General features: G+C 43.7%; 1 protein-coding gene across 2 annotated transcripts in view; it reads left to right on the top strand.

Annotated features, from left to right (window-relative positions):
* Nucleotides 1-20467, top strand: part of cux2b (cut-like homeobox 2b) — an 86856-nt gene that overhangs the window by 27322 nt on the left and 39067 nt on the right. The window contains exons 1-3 of one of the 2 annotated variants that reach the window (XM_071481985.1): nucleotides 4967-5441; nucleotides 5619-5729; nucleotides 8051-8098. In XM_071481985.1, coding sequence (XP_071338086.1) covers nucleotides 8063-8098 — 36 coding nt within the window. In that variant the 5' untranslated portion in view covers nucleotides 4967-5441; nucleotides 5619-5729; nucleotides 8051-8062. Of the gene's footprint in view, nucleotides 1-4966; nucleotides 5442-5618; nucleotides 5730-8050; nucleotides 8099-20467 lie in introns of those variants that run through there. The other variant, XM_071481983.1, reaches the window with a different exon arrangement.

Below are 20467 nucleotides of genomic sequence, written 5' to 3'. Positions count from 1 at the left end.
AGTTTCACATTTAGAGAAAAACGCATATTCACTTTCTTCCCGACAGGTAGATGAGAAAATTGATACCAGTCATTTTCTGTCTCTCATTACACTGTCTACATACAATAAATACAAAGGCCAAAAAATAATCTCTAATAAACAAGGTTGCAGCAGCATTTACCTCTGTAGTGTACTTTGGCATCTTAACCTTTTCTGAGGCTTCATAAAGGGCTAAACTCCACCCATCTGGTGCTCGCAGCAGGTTAAAACAAAGTCTTTTATGCAAATAGTGTTTGACGCAGGTGTGGTGTGGTCTAACAGCAGTGTGACAGGGGTGTGAATTGGAGCAGCTCTAGTTCAGCTGATGAAGAGTAACAGTGAAGGAGCAGCAGTCGGTGGTAAACAGATGGAGGGAGATGCCAGGTGATAGCAGCCCCCCAGTGCTCCCTGTCAGAGGCCGCATGCTCAGCTCACGTTCTGAGCGCCGGGTCATGGAGGTCAGAGGCTCCTCCCGCCTGACTCCCTCTGTCTGGACGCTCCAGCACACACACACACACACTGACACGCACATATACACACATATACACACACATGCTGCCAGCCTGTTCTGCCCTTAACTGATGCACAGCCCAAGGAGGCCAGATAAGAGTTTGGTCTGGATCTTTCATATGGACAGGCGCCAATGCGCCCGCACCACTCCACCAGCCCCCCGCCACAAAAACCACTCCCTCCTCCCTCAGTGGCTGGGAGCGGGGAGGGAGGTGGGAAGGGGTGGGGGGGTGAGGGGGGGGTTGCCAGTAATAATGTTGAGGCCAGACTAGACTGTAGTGATTGGGGCCATTGATTGTGGTGATTTGATTTATTGATCAGTCCCCCCTCTCAAATGTGGCGTCTGAGATGCGGGGCTAATCTGAGGCAGCTATGGACAATCTTGTGCCTCCACAGAGAAAGGGAGGCGATAAGGAATGTATGAAAGGAAACTACACTTATCTTAATCACACACTGGTCCCTGCTCTGCCTCGCTGCAGCCCCTCGTGCACGGATGTCAGCGCACATGTGTCTCTGTAGCATGCTTGTGTGTGTGTGTGTGTGTGTGTGTGTGTGTGTGTGTGCGCGCGCGCCCACCCGCTCTTTTGTGCGAGACTTTGCGTGCAAGTGTGTGTTTTTTTTGCGTCGGTGTGTGAATGCGGTGGGGGTTGTGAGGCAGTACAGTCACCAGGCAGAACAGAGTGGATCTATAAATTGATGGAATTCAAAGCCTCCAGCATCGATTACCATTATAACAAACAGCAGCACACAGAATGTCTGATTATTTTTAGACAAAGATTCTGTGCTCTCAGCAGCAATTCTGCTGATGCTGTCACACTTTCAGACATCTGCCTATGATTGCAATTAGATGGGATACAAAAAGAAAAATAATACCCCATCTGCATTTTCCCCACTCTTCTCCTCCTCCCTATTTTTTCCTCTTTAATTTGTGCCGTCCAAGCCCAGTACACACAATAGTGATTTTGACTCAGTCTACCTCATTGCAGTACCTTGCTAGCCCCCCCCCCCAAATTGTCAACATGTTCCACCATGGGTTGTCTTTGTGAAAGGCTAGGAAATAGCTTACCACTACAGATGTAATCAAGACGAGCTAGGTTTAATGAATCAATGTCAAATCTGCTGCGAGACAATACATTAGTGAGCCCTGCAGTTTACTTAAAACATTCACACTTGCACAGATTGTTACAGTACATCGCTCTGCTCCCATTTTTCTCTGCAGATCTTTGTGGGGTTTGATTATTAGACTTTTTACCTTCTGTTTGTTGCCATTACCTAAAACAGACATAGCATCACACACAAGGGAACAAACTTACGTCATTATCCTCAGGCCTTTGTCTTTTTCACAGAGTTGCTGCCACTCCTGGCCTCCATTTATCTTACCCACTTTGCCCCTGTCTAGTCTGGAGGGACCACTCCCTGCACTTTTTGCGGCAACACTCTTGTATAAACCTGAGATGTATTTATCATATAAATGGTATAAATGGCTGCGTGTCCGATCATGTGAGGCCTCCACTACGGATGCTGATGGGGTCCATCTTCAGTTCCTCTGCGTCAGAACGACAGTGCACCAAAGAACATGTGAATCATGGTTTCACATTATTTTCTTTTCCTGGTGTTAAGCAGTTCATTGAGTTCCAAGTCCATTCACTGACTGCCAATAGGCGGCAGGTCTATCCTGTTAAAGCCAATAATCTTCTTGTTTCTTGGTCTTTGTTTTTGAGTCAGACATCCCCAAGATTGCCTTCCCCTCACAGATTGACTTGAGCCCGCCAAGGTCCCATGCTCAAAATCCCTCTTTCCTGCCCCTCCAGCCCCAGTGACAGCTCCACCCTCCCCAGGGGAAACTCATCAATTATGGCTGGATGTTTGACTGGCAGAGGCTTAATGACAGGAGCTCTGTATTGACCCGACTGCCACACACTGAAAATTTGGTCCCAATCGTCCTTTTTAAAACCTGTCAAATGATTACGAGGCGCTCTTCTTTGCACAGGGAGTTGAACTTGCCCCGTACCCTTTTTAAGTGGTCCAGACATCAGCAGCAACATGTTCATGCAAATGATTTCATGAAGGATGAACCTCGACAATAATGGACGGAGATAAGTGAATTTATCAGGGATCTCAAAGGTGCCCTGGTTGTAGGTTGAAATGGATCACGTCTGATTAGGAGGCAGAGGAAAAATCTTCTTTAGTATCTTTTGCCTCCTGAGATAGCGTCGCAAAACACTGTGGAGTTCCTCCCATCATCAATCTGAGCGAGACAACCAAAGTAGCAAACAGTCTGTTCTGCTTCACTTGGTTTCAGAAAGGCAGACTGTAGGTTTCATTTGATGGGCTGTTGCCCAGGCCTCCCTCGCTCATAATGGTCTAAAAACTGTGGGGGTGCTTTGAAAATAACCTTGCCATTATGATTGTACTGTTTGGCTTGCATACAGCACAAGTATTCACCATTCTCATCAGCTGAGCTGCAATAAGAAGTGAACCCAGCTCTACGCCGAGGCCACTGAAGCACCGGCGGACTTAGAATCGCCACACTGTTATATCTTAAGTACTTATAAAATCCACTCAGTCACTTCTAGAGGAATTTTCTCTTGGCAAGATTAGCCGGTCTGGGGCCATTTGAATCTAGTGGAGGTTGGCCGGCTTCTGAAAGCCCTCTCTCTAATCTGCAGGAAGGCTCATCCCAGATGGACTGTAAGGCCTAACAGGAATTTATAAAGTCCTGTCGCCTTATCCTGTACAGCCGTGGCCTTTTTCAGCGACAGTACGATTTACCAGGAATGACACATTTCGCACCAACCTAATATATCCCAAACATCTGAATACTCTCTCAGTGTAGAACTTGAACTTGGTAACCTGATGTCAAAATACATTTCCTGTCTTTGTTACAAACAGGAAGTAGGACAAGAGAACAGCTACATTTTTAGAGCATTTTTATCCAAAGCTATTTGCCTCTCATTCACCCATGACAGCGATGGTGCAAAGCCCTGTCCTGGCCACTGGGCAGAGTTTGGGGTTCAGTGTCGATGACATGTGGTTATTTGATTAGTCACTTAAAGCCTAAGTGGAACAGGACCTGCTCCCACATGAAGCTAATGAAAACACGATTTTTAGTTTGAGGCCATGATACACTAATGAAAACATAATTATGAATATTATATTCCATTAGATCTCCTTAAAACCTTTACCATTGTGAACAGTTTTCAAAAATGTACATGTTCAGGAGGAACCAGTGGCCACAGACAGTGCAGGTAAAGTATTGAAAGCAGTGACTGTTAGAGAAAGTGAAAGTAGCATGATTTTGTTTGGCAGTGTGGACAGACTAACAGTCTCCTACAAACAGTCAACATTAGTTTTAGTTGCACTAACTTGACTAAACATTAACTATTGTGGTGGCAGATCAGAAATCATTCATATTCATCATCACGTGTTTTAGACGACACTGATGAAGGATGTCAGCCTCCCCATGAGGTCACCAGATCACATAACACTCTTATATTATCCTGGATGGTTATGATAAATGACTTATTGAGAGGGTTTGTTGGCAATGTGTCATTTCTCTGAACTTTTTGAATCCTTTGGTGGAAACATACGACTTGGCTAATACAGTATTGTCACTATTGAATGGCCACACTTGTCACCAGCACAGGGTCAACGAACCTTTGCCACCAAGGTGATTTAATCCAGACTCCTTGCTCATGGACACATTGGCAAGTTTTAATGTGATAGTGCAGCGTCTCAGCTTATAGCCATGCATCTCACGACAGACTGTACTACTCACACAGTCCTACTTAGGCCACTTTCTGACTCTCCAGTCCAGGGACTTGAACCAGCAGCCCTTCAATTAACGGCGTACTTCTGACCGACAGGCTGCCACAATCTCACGAGGCCACCGCTGTTGAAGTTTCATTCTTCCATTTTCTCTCTTTTTTTTTTCCTTTGTGTGATGATTTATTAAATTGCCTTTAAGTAAGACTGCAGATTAATTAAAACACAGTCAATTTAATTTCCCGGCGTCATATATAAATTCACAGTGGTAATTGAATCCCCTACTCCACTTTTATATTGTAACCCAGCAGTTACAAGAGGAGATCCTCATCAATTACCGAGGATCACAGTCAAAACGAAGAGGAGGTGAATGCACAGTTGTCTGTTACAGCACTGCTCAGTACAGGAGAGCAGAGTTTGAATCTGTTTTCCTTTTTTTTTTTTTTTCCTGTTTGCTGAAAGAGCCGGGAATTGGATGACTGATCGATAATATCGGATTTGCGGATGGCATGTGGTGCAGCTGAGTCCAGCATGAATGCAAGGTTCTGATGAAGGGCCTGCTGCACAGACAGCTCTGAATAGTGGATCAGACATGTTGCTGGGGTGGAGCTCTCATTTCGTATAACACAAGCATGTAAACAACCAATGTGCAGAGACATTAATGGAATAGCGATCAGGGCTGTTGTTGTAGCGAGAGGGTAATGTGGTTAAAGCTATAGAGGCTGCCGTCATGTATTGAAAATCAGCGTGGGATCAATATAAAGATTGGTGCGGGCGATGGGAGAGAGATTGAGCAGAAGCTGAAAATAGATCTGACCTGTGGTAATTACGACAGCAGGCGAGGTGTTTGTGTGTTTGAATCAGGTCTTGGCCGGGCTTAAAAAACAGCCCTTCATTTCAGGAGGAAGCTCTATTTGTTTGTAAGGGTGTTTGTCAGGTTATTGGGTCTCTACACGTGACTCACGCCCCCCCTTCTCACTCTCTCTCTCTCTCTCTCTACCCCCTCCCTCACGCCCCACTCCCTCACTGGCGCTCTATAGCCGTTGCAAGCGTATTGATTATTTCAAATACTGATTATCTAAAAGGCCTTCTGCTACTGTAGGCATTGGATTTATTTTGGCTTAATTATTTATGGGCCAGGGCTAGCTGTAAGTATTACTGCTGTGAGATCATGAAGGATTACATTGTTAATATTCAGCAGTGTATTTTTATTTATGTACACTCTAAGCTTTACTGGATGAGCGTTGGCAGGCTCCCTAAAGTGCCGTCTCTCTCTCCGCTCTCTTCCTCTCACCGTTCCTCTCTCTCTTTTGTGTTTTTCATAGAGGGAGCTAAACTCTGTAGCATCTGAGCTGGCGGGTCGACAAGAGGAGAGCGAACATTCCCACAAGCACCTGGTCGAGCTGAGCAGGGAGTTCAAGAGAAATGTCCCTGAGGTGAGTCTAGTCCCCCCCACACCCCTCTACATTTTCTTATATCTCCATGTGTCGTTTTCCTCATCCTCACTTCAGCAGGTACCGACTCAGCATCACTGCTGCTTTGCACGAGCCCCCGCACGTACTTTTGTGCAGGGAATTATTTATTTCTTCTGTAAAATCTGCATTAGTATATACTAACAGAGCACAACACAACACTTGTGAGCAGCCAGGGTTAGCCCCCCTCCCCCCTTCCTCCTCTTCCAGAAGCTCAGTTAATATTTAAATGCTGAGGCCTTGCAGTAACGTTAGCCTCTGGCTGGGTAGGATGAGAGTCCAGGGGGCTCATTTACAAAGGGTAAGCACAACTTTGCTGCTTGCTTTCGACTCTAAAGCTAAAGCGCCAGTTTATGAAAAAATTATCTCGGTGTCAGAATTGGCAGCTGATATTGACTTTCTCCAAATTTCTGTAATGTAACAGGAGCAGGTGTCTCTCCAAACCCATAAGGAGCAGGACTCTGACTAAACACAATCTGATGAATGCTAATGAACACGAGCCCCCCACTGGACCAGGCCTCCAACATGACTTTAACAAACACACTTTTTGTGCTACTTTTCTAAAGAAATAGCTCAATTGAAGACAAATGTACAGTGGGAATTATGGACAAAGAGAATAAAAGTGGAGGTTTTTTACATTTTTAAAGGAAAGACTTACGTTTTTCAAATCAAAACAAGGCTCACAAGGTGGTGTGTTCATTGAATTAGTTTTCTGCTGCTGTATTTGTTCCTTTTTGTAGACTGTACATAAAGAGATTCTTTTCAAAAGTGATTCCAGTGAAAAAGGAGGGACAGAATCCACAGTCCATGAATCCTGCAGTTCAGCCTGAGCTAATATGAGGCTTCAGCAGTCGGAGGTGGATAAATTAAGTGCATGTGTGCTAAAAATTACAGTCTTTTTGGTACAAAATTCCCTGTTTGTGTTAGTGTGTCTCTGCTAAGAAAAAAAAGACAATTTGTGCAAACAGAGTGATAGTGACTTTATTTGTTTAACTCTGCTGAAGCATAATATTGTCTTTAGCTGAACTTCAGAAAGCATTTAGCTCAGAACAAAGACTGTGGATTTCATCCCACAATCACTTCCTGTCATCACTCCAGACAGAGATCTCTTTACATGTGTCAATATGAACAGGAGGGAGAATTACAGCGACCTGTAACTCTTTCAATGTACATACAAGCATGTGAATATATCATTAAAACAGACTTTAAAAAAATGTAAACCTGTCCTTCTTCATCTTCCCATTTTACCTTCCACTTTGTCAGTGCAAAAGCGTACAATAGTCTCATCCAACATAAGTGGCAGATTGAGCTAATACATGAAAAACAACTAAGTAGACATGCAAACGGTGCTGCTCGGAGCGTTATCCATATGTTCTCCACCTCCCTGTGCAGCACTCAAGTTTATCCTGAAGTTAACTGAGAAGTTAGTTGCGTTTGTTGTCAACTACAGAAAACTTCTGACAAATCAATATGCTAACTTTTTCTATTGTTAATAATGTAGCAGTGATGATATTATGTGTCACTTCTTTGTCACACGATCATTTGAGATGCCACATGGAGAATTTTATTTTACGTTTGCATGTCTGTGCATCACTGTATTTGTTTTTCAAGTTTTCTGCATTATCTTAAGAACATGCCAAGAACTCAGTCTACCTTACTTTTGTAAGGCCAAATGGCAATTAAAGTATTGAACTGAATACACCAGAAGCTAAATCTATGAATGATATAGATATGAATTTGTCTTTTTTATCATCTTCTTTGAAATGATCATCCATTGACATCTAGGCAGAAGTCAAAGAGAATATTTTTATATTTTATAAATGAGCCCCCGGGCTATTTGCTGTGGCTATGCTGCCTGCCTATCTCAACCTGACTATGCAGTGTAGTGCTGTAATCTTGACAGTATAATACAGGCGTTTAAGACAGGATCAGGCTGTCACCACTGGCAGCACAATCCCCTTACCTGAGGCTGTGGGAGCTTGCACAAGTCTGAATCTCTGAGCTCTAACGCAAGCTACTGGAAAGCCCCACTTTTCAAACATGCCCACTCAAACCCTTTAGGTTTAACCACTAATACCCACACCCCATAACAACATACCTCACTCGCACACACATGCAGTGTGAGAGGAGCTATGGAGAGAATCCATTAACATTAAAGATTTTCAGTCGTCTTTCTTACGGAGCTGTTGGTGCCTCACTGGGGCCAATCTGATTCCTGAACAGGTGGGGCATCTGCAAAATGAAAAAATGCTGAGACACAGTTTGCTTTTTTTGTCTGTGCATAGGAAGTCCGGGAGATGGTGGCACCTGTTCTCAAGAGTTTCCAAGCTCAGGTGAGTCCCACGACTTTGCATTTCACAGGTACATGAAACATTTATGGAGCCTGCAGAATAAAACACAGGAAGTCTGGACACTGCTAAGGAGTTGTAGCATTTGTAAAAATGACTTCTGCATTGTAATTTACTGAAACAACAGACACTCCTGCTGGATGTTGTGTGCACATTGACCAGTGCAGATGGCTGCGCTCGTGGAGTGAATGATCTGATAGATAGGGCGAGGAATCCGTGGCATGCTTTTCATGTTACTGCTCATCTGCTGCTTATTGACTGATGCCTTTTCTGTCAAAGTGAAGTAGCATCTATCTGCCATTAGATGATCAGATATCTGGCTTCTCATATTTTCTTGGCTGAGACAAGCCCTCATTTCCTGTTGTGATGGTGCATTCACCGTGCCCCCTCTGACGTCGCCATATTGAAAAAGTCATCTGATACCTACCAAGACTCTGCTCCAGCCATTAAACCAAGGTCATAAATCACATTTGTGAGCTGCGTTATGGTCCGCAAAGCAGAGGCTTATGGAAATGATACCACAAATATGTTTCCAGTCTCGCTCTCCCCTCTAAACTCCTGCTCAGCGCTAACCTGAAAGCCCTATCATTGGTAAACATGAGAACACTCAGCATGGATTGTTCAGTTCGCTTGGAAGTGATTATTGGCAGCTTCTTTTTAATGCTTTATAATTGACTATGCCCAAGCAACTGTGCTCCCTGGCAGGAGCCATCACATTCAATACTACACTCCGCAATACTCCGTGGTTGATTTGTGTGCTAATTCAATTACTCGAACTGTAAAGTCGCACAAATATCAGAAGCACCCTTCCATATCTTTATTGTGCAAACAGAAACCCACAGGATTAATTTGAGCACCATTGATGTCTGACAACTGGGAGTCTAGAGATGTTTCAGAGTAGATAAAATAGATGGCTGATAATGAGCCATGATTTTTTTTTTCCTTGCTAGCTGCAGGCCTCTCTGGGTACCTCTTGGTCTCTCTCTTGTGTAACTTCCAGGGGCTCATGTTCTGCACATTGATAAGTGAGCCAGCTAGCAGTGGAAAAAGAAACCTCGGCTATTTTTTGATCGCGAGGTGCAGCGAACAACTCTGCACACCATAATAATATAATCCTCTGGTGTTTTCTGATACACTTTGACCTTATTGGTAATGTCAAACAGCTTGCGGAGGCTTGTGAACTTTACCCAGCGGTAGTCTGCACGACCTCAGTGTAAGCTGTGGGACCTCGACCTGCTGCTGCAGGGGGAGAATGTGTGGAGAAGGTGGAGTTGGATGTGCTTGTTTGGCTGTGTGGTTTGGGATAGACTAAAGCTCCCCTGCAGCTGCACTGTACAGGTGGTGAATGGCAGAAAAGTCCTGGTGTGTGTGTGTGTGTGTGTGTGTGTGTGTGTGTGTGTGTGTGTGTGTGTGTGTGTGTGTGTGTGTGTGTGTGTGTGTGTGTGGATGTATATATGTGAGAAAGAACTGGGTCCTTCCCTCCAACCCCCCCCCCTCCTCTCCCAGTTCGGAGGCCCACAGGAGCGCCTCCTGGTATTTGGACCCTCATCATGCCACTTCTAAAGGAGAAGTCGGCTCCTTTGAAGTGTTTGCGACATGACAGGTTCTCTTTCTTTTCTTTTTCATTTCAATGTTACCCACCCACTTTCTCTCTCTTCTCCCGTCCAATCTCGCCTTCTAATTATCGCTAACCAGGCGACTGATTAGAAACACGTTGCCGACCTAGTTTTTCTGTGGAGCTGGAGGAGGAGAAAGGGTTAATCCCAGAGCTGGTGGCTGTCATTGGTCGCTTCCCTCCTTCTTCTCCTCTTTTTCGTGCTGCTCTCCTCTTTCTTTCCCTGGAAGTTTGCTAATGAGGTCCCGTCAGAGCTGAGGAGAGGTGTTAATTTGGCCTTGTGAAGTAGGAAGGAGATTAAGGACAGTGAGGAGCTGAGTTTACGGCTTAAAATACACCGCTGTCCTTATTAATCCACAGGGCCCTGGGAGACCGGCGTTTTTGGTTTTATAATGAACAGTGTCTTATAATGAAGGTAATTTTAATAAAAATTTACGGCGAAGAAGAAGAGATGGTACATGTCTCCATGGTCTCAGGCACACCTTTGGGGCTGAGGGATATGACAGTTATTTCTCAAATAACCGATCGCTGGAGAGACGGGGCCCATTGGACCACGCTGTTCACACAACTTTCACACAAGCTCTCGATGCCATCTGAACATACAGAAAGCATTCTTCACCAAGTCTCACCAAGACTATGTGGGCTTCTCAATGCAATTTACACCTCCCTCTCACTTTAGAGTGTAAACTCCCATCAGGATGAACCTTTGTGAGGTGGAAAAAAAAAAAGAACAGTGACGGATTTGTAGGCTCTTTTTTTTCTCCAGGAGAGGCAATCTGAATACCAGGCCCAAATTAACCAGTCATTCTATTTTTTTCCTCTCCTCTTGATGTCGTTTTGTGCTCTCAGAAAAAGAAAACAGCAGTATGGGTCCCTAATTACTGAAACTTGCTTTACAATGATAATCCGTGGAGTAATTTAGCGTGCACAATGCGCAGATGGAGATTCTGATAAATAGTTTGTAACGTGTAATTAGCAGCTCTGCCGGTTACATACCATTAACCCCTCAAGCTCAGGAATCATTATTGGCCCTCATTATCAAGCAGCAAGGTACGATCGAGCTGACTAGACATCAAAAACATCAAACAGCTATTAAAGCACCAGGAACTGGGGGCCGGTGGACACCTGTTTATGAGTCTAACTGTGCCATTTCTTCCCCCGAGGTTGGAAGTGATGATGTGGGGGAAGACAGTGTTTTTATGTATGTTGTTGTTGTTGTTCTTGCTTGTTTTCTATGAGGGCACGGGAGGTATTTTGACTATGCAGCAGCTTTTCAGCTCCATGAAACTGAGTAAAGAGATCTGAGAATGGCTGCTACACGCCTCACCTGTGCTACTGACTTCTGGTGTTCAGGAAAGGGGGAAAGACAGAGACTGAAAAGCAAATTCAGGGATGTTGTACTATTATGATTTGTACGTCTCTGCTGTACATAACTGATCGTGTAACCATCATGTTTATTCACAATCGGCCATGTCGGACAGAACGTCGGGGAATGGGAGAAGAAATGAGGGAGAATCTGCGACAGAAGCCACAACAGTTGTTGGGATTGTCAGATCCATTTACCCGTCGTTTATCAGAAACATCTGCAGCCGTGTTTTCAGCCTGAACCAAATCGTGCAGATGGTTTGACCACAGTCATGGAGTAAGAGAGAAGAGTGTCTCAGTGTTGTCAGAGACCTTGCCCACAGTGCCTTGCCCTGAGCTCACCCGCCATGCGGCGAGGTAGACAAACACCGTCTTTGATCATCCATCGAGAGACGACCAGTTCTTCCTCCTTTTGATTAATTCCTGAAGGAAATGATAATTTCTCTTGAATGTATGAATATGTTATGAATAGTGGAATGAATCAAAGAGTAAAGGATGATAATTAATTACAGCGCTATGATAAAAGGCTGTGGGTGTTATGACGCAAGCTTCCTCCGTGTCATTATGAGAGGCTCCGTAATTACCTTTCTGCACGAGCCAGCGCTCCTGGCGGCGCTGGCGGTGAGAGTGCCGCTCACTGAGTGAGTCTAACGGTCATAAAGCTTTTCCCTGCCTAATTGTCTGAGGGGCTCTATGGCACTTTCATAGATGAGGGACTGCGCCGTTAGGAAAAATGCTTGGCGACGCTACAGCTTTTCCAGCTCAATGAAGACAGATCTTCATCATGGGCTAAACCTTGTGGTTATTAGGTACAGATTGCTGGAGTGGATGGCTAACTTGGGAAGGTGAGGTCAGAACAAGTGAGCAACAGTCTGATACAAAGCAGCCCAAAGACTAAATACAGTTTTAAAAGCAAGCTAGTATTGATTGCTGTGTATATTGTACATTAAAGGCCCATATTTCTGTGCCAATAAACCACATCCCTGCTCACAGTTGCTCTGAATATTCCCTTTTTGTTATTATTCATGCCCTACCTTATGTAAGGGGCATTTATGACACCCTCCTACTCCTCTCACTCACTCCCACTCTTCCATCCAACCCCCCCCCCCCCCCCCCCCACCCCCACCCCCCCCCCACCCCCACCCCCCTCCGGGCTATGACTAGACTGCTCCATACTGGGCTGACGAGGTATCTCTAATGCCCGTCTCCTGCGCGGCTGTCTCGGGCTCATTGAGCAGCAGGCCAGGCCCAGGATCTCCAGGCCATTACCTATTCACAGCACGTCCAGGCCTCCAGCCTATTGTGGGGAACTTAATGGGCTCCAGGGCCATGTAAACCACCGGCTCTCTGCTCCTGGTTTATCACTTGTGTCCTCTTCATACTAAGGAGAGGGAATGAAGGTGGGAGGCAGGAAGGTAAGGAGAGTAGAGAGAGAGATGGAGCAGAGGGTAGGGGGAAGGATGTTGGGGGAGGGGGGTGTAATTGGACATTAGATAATACCTTCCTTGAGTCTTTTACGTCCTCTGCATCCCCAGAGGATGAATGTCCTCTTCTGTTCTGCACATCAGCGCAGAAAAGGTGCTTTGACCCAATCTTAATGCACTTCTGTTCACTTACTGTTTCAGTCTTTATTACTTTAAAGTTTACTTTTATTGATTATGACTAGTCAAAGACAAACAAGCTTATATGTGGATGTTGGATCAGATATTGTATGACTGTCCATCTTACCTCTAATACTTATTCTCATCGAATGCCAAAGCTTATACATTGATAAATGAAGAAGTAGTTCAGTCAAGGCTTTTTATTTTATTTAATCTTAGTTTGAAGGTAGTTCTGCTTTTTGAGAGGCAGACTCAGTTTAACTTGATTTGACTCATTTTACATCAGGAAACCATTCAGATAACCTTTTACAATGATCTCCCTCTTTATATTCAGTAAGTTAAGTGTTGTAATAACTATTAATTGAACCATTTGTTCTAAATACTTTTAAAGTGCCTGTGTAACGTTTGCTGAACAGTGGCCACGCTCAGTCATTTCACAACAAAATAAAACAGTGAAACGTTGAGTTAGCGGTGATGCACTTGCTCCGCTGTTATGTCGCTGTATCACTGATGTAGGTTGATCATGAAACTATATAGTTCATGTGTAATGTTTGCACAAGCCAGGATTGATTTTTCATCTGACAACTTTAGTTTTGCTAACATTTATGTTAATTGCAAACATCACGTTTGCTAGCCTAACATTAACTTACAGTGTCTGCAGTGTTTCCAGCTCACAGTGCCTCCAGAAGGTGAGACAGTGGGTCTGTCTTCCCTTCAACATCGTGGATATAAACTTCGATCCAGTAGTTGTATCCTGTTTCTTTAAATCCCTCTTGTGATCCTGGTAAATTCATCTGCCCATTTATCAATTTGGTCAAAGGAAAGTTATGGTAAACAAGTTTTTCGACCATCTGGCCATTCTCGCACAGAGTTTATTCAGAAACATTGACATGTTCAAGGCTTCTCACCATCAGAGGAAAATGGCTGCCATGTCAATATGGTCTATCTCTTTATTAAAAGAAGAGCAGAGAACAGCTCTGAAGGCTTTTCTTGGAAAAGATGTTTTCTGACCAGCTATCAACTGGCTCCGCTAGTGGTAGGGAAAAAATGGGAAGGACGCAAAATGTGATTGGTTCACGTCAGCTCGTGATAGACGGTGATAGACAGATGGTTCGTCTAATCACCTGCCAGGTATTTTTTTTGAAAGTGCCTGCCCTTTTTCCAAACAGTTTCCATGTAGCCTTCCCAGGTGGTTCTGTGCAGCAAACCATCTGGTGCATCAGGTTAGTGCAGACTGAGCACAAAGTGAATTTTAGAGGTGGTGCAGATTTCCTCTAGGCAGTGAAAATTAAGACAAAGATGCATCCACAGGTGTTGATGCTTCAACCTGAGCTGGATGACTGAGAGGAAAAAAGACTGAAACTGGACAACATTGGGAGTTATTTTTGCACACAGTTAGTGTGTATCTTGCTAGCCAGGTACAGCTAAAGTCAGAATAAATACTACATTGCTTGTTTTAGGCAAATAAACACAGACTACACTCCAGCTTTCAAATTTTTACTATTAAAACAAGAAACAAAATGTGCTTTGTGTTCAGTGTGAACACACATTAATGGAGAAATTAACCCAGCAGACACTAATGTCAATGTTTGGTAACATAAGCTAGCGCTAGCCACCACAAGCTACTGGTCATAGCAAATATGGCTGCACTGCACAGTAAAACCCTTCAGTGTGTTGCAATGATCCATTTTAATTGTCATGAATTTAACTTGATATGTAAGAGGAGGAAATGTGTTTCTCTTTTTTCAAAAGTTACATGCTTGCTTTTGAAGCTTCACATGGGAATGTAAAAAAGGGGATGTGAATGAAAAGCTAAAACAATCCAACAATTTCTATTGTCATATTTAAACAGAAGATACAGGTCATTTTGTCTGCAGTGTTTGCAAACATTATGAAAGTGAACATTTTTCTACCCAGAGACGAATGTATAACTCAGGAATTCCTGCAAAATAACATCCGTCTGTTTCGCAGCAGCTCAGACTGTAGCTTTTAAAATGAAATACTATCAATTCAGTAAATGACTACATAAACAAACCCAGTAGTTGAGTGGTGGTGTTTCACCAGTGGAGCATCATCTTTCAGCACCAGTCTGGGCCTTTTTGAAGAAGTTTAATATTTCTGACTGGCCTTTTTTATTTCTTGTTTCCTTGACTGTTGTGATTATGCTGGGTGTTTTTTATGCTGAGACGACTCAACCTTTCCATCAGCCTTCCCAGTGTCAGTCTTATCCCTCCTCTGCTGTGCTGTGATCTGATGGTGTGTGTGTGTGTTGGCGTGTTTGTTTTCCTGTCCTGACTGATGCCCTGTCGGAGCGTCCCAGTTGGGTGTATTCATCATTATGGATGCGTGTTTAGAGCCAGGGATGCACACCAGGTAAAGAAGAGAGGGGGGATGTTATAAATAGGCACTTGGCTCTCTAGCCATGTGGAATTGATGAGTTTCAGCACATTCTGCTCTGCAGTGCCAGGTTTAATTTCTACCGTCCTGACAGCACAAACCTCAGAGCCCGGAGACGTCACGCCTGGCTGCCGCTGCTGTGCAAATGTTAGCCATGTTTGAGGATGGACGCACGCATAGCGCCGGCTGCACTGCTCCTATTGGGCGTCTGACTGGGTGTACATCGGTTCCTCTAAACCCCTGTCACCTTAAGAGACAGGCAATCACATTCCCCTCCTGACCCCTCACCAAACAGACACTCACCAGCAGCACACAGTAACTAATCTGAGAGGCAGTTTCTGACACCTAGCTCGCCTCAGTCTAACATGGTCAACTACTTGTTATGAGACAGGTGAGAGCCGCCCCTCCCCTCCCCTCCTCTGCTCCCTCCAGGCACCTCAAGTCAGAGAGCAGCCACACTAGCAGCAGCAGTAGCACTGTCTCTGTGATTCTCCGACTCCTGGCTCACTCTCAGCTGCTGGCAAGAGCACAGTCAAATTAGCCAATAAAAATGTGTGAAATCGGTGGCTCAGCGCCGGCGAGGACATGCCAGGAGAAATAAACATCAGCGCGAGCACGACCAGGAAAAGCTCATGTGAGGAGGAACAGGCGGAACGGGGAGAGCTGCTCCGCCAATTCTACGGCGCAATTCTCCGATTTCAGGCGCAGAATCGGAGCTGCACAGACACAGTCAGAGAGCAAAGTTGTTTCTCCACTCCAATGAACACGGAGACCCAGCCTCAGATCAAGCCAGTGGCAGCACAAGTCAAAAGAACACGAGCTTTTGTCAGAAGATACACAGACCTCATGTGCTGAAGTGATTTAATTCCCACCCTTCATCTGCGGTGTTTCCCCCCCCTGCTGAAGCCTGGGAATACCAGTCTTCATTTCACATGATGCTCGGCTGTGAAGTTTAATTTCAGCAAAATCTAAACACGCTAATTAAATATCATAACTTTCTGAAGAAGGCTCTTGTAAAGATACCTGAAATTTTAATTTAGACTTCAAAAGAGCGAAGACTTTAAAGCAAATCTATTGTTTTTCATTTAGACTTGCAATTTTCTTTTCTCTGCAGTACTGCACTCTAGTTATGATTGATCTGGTAATTAAAATATGCAGAGAGGGAAAAATATTAACTGCTCCTTTTTTCACTTTCTTTTTGTTTTAGAAAACAGCCGACACATTTTCCCTCTCCTTTCCAGCACAGATAATTAAATTTTGCACATTGATGTTCTTTACACAGTATTCATCGGCCTCATTATTTTTCCATTTTCATCTTTCTGGTGAGAGATCGATAGATTGATAAAATGATGGAGCCTATCTTAAATAATGCAAGCAGAGAAAAGTTACACTTACTTTGCTGCTGGCTAAGTGTTTGAACTTTTATTCTTCTTTCAAATTGTATTTAATATCCCATGAAGGTAGATCTCGTAGTATAACATACTAGTATAAATCGTTTATTTCCATTTTTGCTGTCCCTCTGCAAAAAAAAAAAAAAAAAGCTGAGGCTCCTCTCCACTTTTAGTGGGCCTATGGTATATGGGATGATGCTTGTCAAGGCTAATATCCTAAATGATAAAGAAACCGGCAATTCAAAGAAAGACAGCGTAAAGTAGGCCAATTAGTACCTAGGGAACATTTTGCTAGAAGAGATAGCAGCTCCAAATGTCACATGCACGAACACAGGACTGATTGTTTATAATATGACCTGACAGTTTGGGTCTCTTTAATATGGGATTAACTACAATACTAATTAACATGTGGCTCTATTAAAACAAGCAGCTGCAAGTGAAGTAACTCTTACCAGGGAGGGGGGAAACTCTTCTGATGCACACCCCACATTAAAGTGTTGTTCCTTCACCACAAATCAAATGTGTTTTTACACTTCTATGAGATCTGCTTGTTTTATTCTCATTTCATGCTGGATATTCAACGTCCTAAATCACACTGCCCTTAAATGTCTGAGCCCCACAGATCAGAATGTTCTTTGCCTTTGTCACAAACAGATATATGTTTTTAAGTCCCACTGCAGGGCTCTGTGTTTCATCCAAGACATAAAGTGGCCGCGGTGTCCTGAGGAGAGTGTTAAACATGTCCTCAATTAAAGCAAAGTAACTTTGCATCTTGTCGCGATTTCTCCTGCAGTCCCTGTAATTGGGTCTCAGTGGATTTAGTGGGAAAGCTCCAGCTCTTCTTCTGGAGTGAAGGGCCCTGCCTGGAGTGGGGCTGAGGGGACGGCCAAAGAGGAAAAAGCTGCTGGTCGCCAGGCCCTGGATGCTAGCAGCTGGCAGGAAAGAGCCAGAGCGGGCTGCAGCCAACAGGAGGACAGGTGGAACGAGGGAGCTCCACCATGCTGCACTCCTCACAGAGAGGCACTGTTACCCAGTCAGTAGGACATGTGGAGGTTCGAGAAATCCCTGGATAAATTAAACACACACAGAGTTTTGCAGCGCTGGTCCCTTATAGTACCTTTACTCAAGTACTGTGTTTAAGTACAGCGTTGAGGTAATTTTCTATTTTAGGCCACTTTACACTTGTACTCATTCATCCTCCTACATTTCAGTGGGAAATGTATTCTATACATTTATTTAACATCAAAAGTTAGTAGTTCTATTTCATATTAAGATTTTAGGATTTAGTAAGATTTTATATCAAATAACAAGCATATAAAAGACACATACTGGTAGACAATAAATCAGTGGTTTTCTGTCTCTTTGGCCTGTGGCAAAGAAAGAACAAAAGCAAAGACAGATATAGAAAAGTCCCAAAAAACTTCATCTCACAACCAACCAGATTTATCTTGTTGCCCTTTGGAGGTGGGCAGACCTTAGGTGGGACACCAGTAGATAACATAACTATAGATAAGATAATTAAAACTAGCTCCACCTCCACCACACATTCACATTCACACATTCATGCATCAGTAAGAACAGTGTCATATAGACTAATGTTAGACTCACAGTCACATTTTTTCCTGCATAACAAGAACTTAAATGGATAAAGATGCTTTAAGTACATTTAGCTGCTAATACTTGTAACAGAGTATTGGTGAAATATTTGAGTACTGTTACTGTGGCAGGAGTATTATGATTAATCAAAAGGTAATCAGTGGGTTTTTAAACTTCCTTTTACAGACATGTTTTAGAATCATCAAGTCCACTGATTATATATTTAAAATCCATTACAAAGAAGAAGCTGTAGCAGTAGCAGACAAGTTGGAAAAGGTTTGCAGTTAACTCTTTTTAGTTATTGTAAGTGTTGATAAATCTAAATAAACAGAATCTAAAATAACTGGGGGAAGCCATATTGGTTCCATGGTTTCTTCAAAATAGCAAATCTTGGAGGCCTCCTTGGTGTGTGTGTGTGCATGTGTGTGCGTGTGTGTGTGTGTGTGTGCGTGTGTGTGTATATTTGTAGGTGTGTGTCTTCTGGCGAGACATGTGAAGGACAGCCGAAGGTGCGGTGAGATCCAGTGATGGGCTTGTTTTATTACATCTCATATTGAGACCAATCTCTGTCCATTCACCTGAAGGACAGCCAGCTATTCCCTAACTAAATTAGCCAGACGCTGTGGTGTGAGAGGGCCTCTGCAGGCACGCACAACCATGCCTGACCTGACACACACACACACACACATACAATCATTGAGGCAGGTACAGGCAGTCACGCAATAATGTGTATTTTTTCTCTCCCTCTCCTCTCTCATGCTAGAACTCACACTTACATGCTTAATCTCATGTCCCATCCCTCACTTCCTCTCTCTTCCACACACACACACACACACACACACACACACACACACACACACACACACACACACACGCTCCCCTGTTGAGGGCAGTGGATGAGGGGTAATTGCAGTCATTGTGGCAGGTCGTGTGTTTGTGTCCCTGTCATCGTGGCCTGCAGACCTCCTCCTTGTGGGAGCGTGTGACACAGATCTCAGCACTGGAGCTTACCTGGCTATCACACCTCACTGTTTGTGTACAAGCTCCTTCACAATGCATCTGCTCTTAATGTAGCAAACACATAGAGTTTTAGCCCTGAACGCACCGTGGCTTCATGCTCTCTCCTCCCTAATGAAATGTCTTTTGTACAGTCTGTTTTTTTTTTTTTTTTGTTCACTCACGGCGGATGTTCTAATGAGGCAGAGCCTGAAATAGCAGTGGGGCTAGCACTGCAGAACTATGACATCCCATGTGAGAACTTGCCCAAATCACAGTGGCTGCAGCCGTGCGTCAGGTTTCTTTATTTATAACCCGCATGGAATTGTCCTACACTCTGAGCATATGGAGGGTTATGTAACGCTCAGCATCCAATAGGTAACCACTAAAGTCAGGTCCTATATATAAAGCTTGCTGAAGAGTTGCTTCTGAAGCTGCTTAAGATTGATTTAGCACTCCTGAATGTCTGCTTTACAACGATGTAACAAAAAGAATGAATATTGTGAAGCAATTCTTTAAAGGGCTGGTTCACCCAAATGAGAGTGGAGGTGTTAAACCATGAAGACTTTGTTTTATTTGCCCAGGTTTTGATGTATGTCTCTGATATTTCTGCCTCCACCCCAGTACGGTGGGTCAGTGAAAAATAAGAATAAAAAAAAAATCAGAAGCAGCATGTGTTTCCAGAAACAATGTCCCTGTTATTCAGGATAATCCACAGACCGTCCACTGAAAAAAGCCACTATGAAAACTGTTGACAGGGTTTTCTGTGGCTCAGTGGCTCCCAACCTGAAGGTTGAGACTCCCCGAAAAGAGGTTGCAAGATGAATCTAAAGGGTCAAGAGATGCTTACTGGAGTTTGAGAGAAGAAAAAAAGAAAACACTTCTCTGTAATATTTGCTTCTTTCTTTTGAGACTGTTTAGTTTTTACCCCTCAGGATCTGTAACACACCTTAAAATGAAACCATCTCATAGAGGAAAGTCAGTTTCTGATAAATTGATTACTGGTTCACAAGCAAAACAGGTTGGGAACCACTTCACCACCACAGAATTTTTAAATACAATTATAGATGTTCAATACTGCACCACAAATGAAATTCCATTCACTTTCCATTTTATTGGGAGGGAAGCTGAAATCACTGATATCTCAATAAAACTAAGCTGCATTACTACACAGAAATGGTGCGAAATCATCGTGAGAAAACATGTTTTTTACATTTCTGGTGAACTGGCCCTTTAAGAAAGATTAACCAATATATTTTGAATGCTATCATTTTTATATTTACTAGGACATCAGCTCTCGCTGCTATAGGCATCTCATCTGATTAGCCCTCATTCACTCAGATTGAAATGCCACCTCGCGCCTGTCACATTGTATATGAGTGATCAGGCACGA

The sequence above is a fragment of the Trachinotus anak genome, unplaced genomic scaffold (assembly GCF_046630095.1).
Source record: "Trachinotus anak isolate AG129_WGS33_773 ecotype Australia unplaced genomic scaffold, CSIRO_AGI_Tana_v1 ptg000008l, whole genome shotgun sequence".
NCBI classification, from domain to species: domain Eukaryota; kingdom Metazoa; phylum Chordata; class Actinopteri; order Carangiformes; family Carangidae; genus Trachinotus; species Trachinotus anak.
The sequence above is the reverse complement of the archived record's forward strand: the minus strand, read 5'-3'. Positions and strand labels throughout refer to the sequence as shown.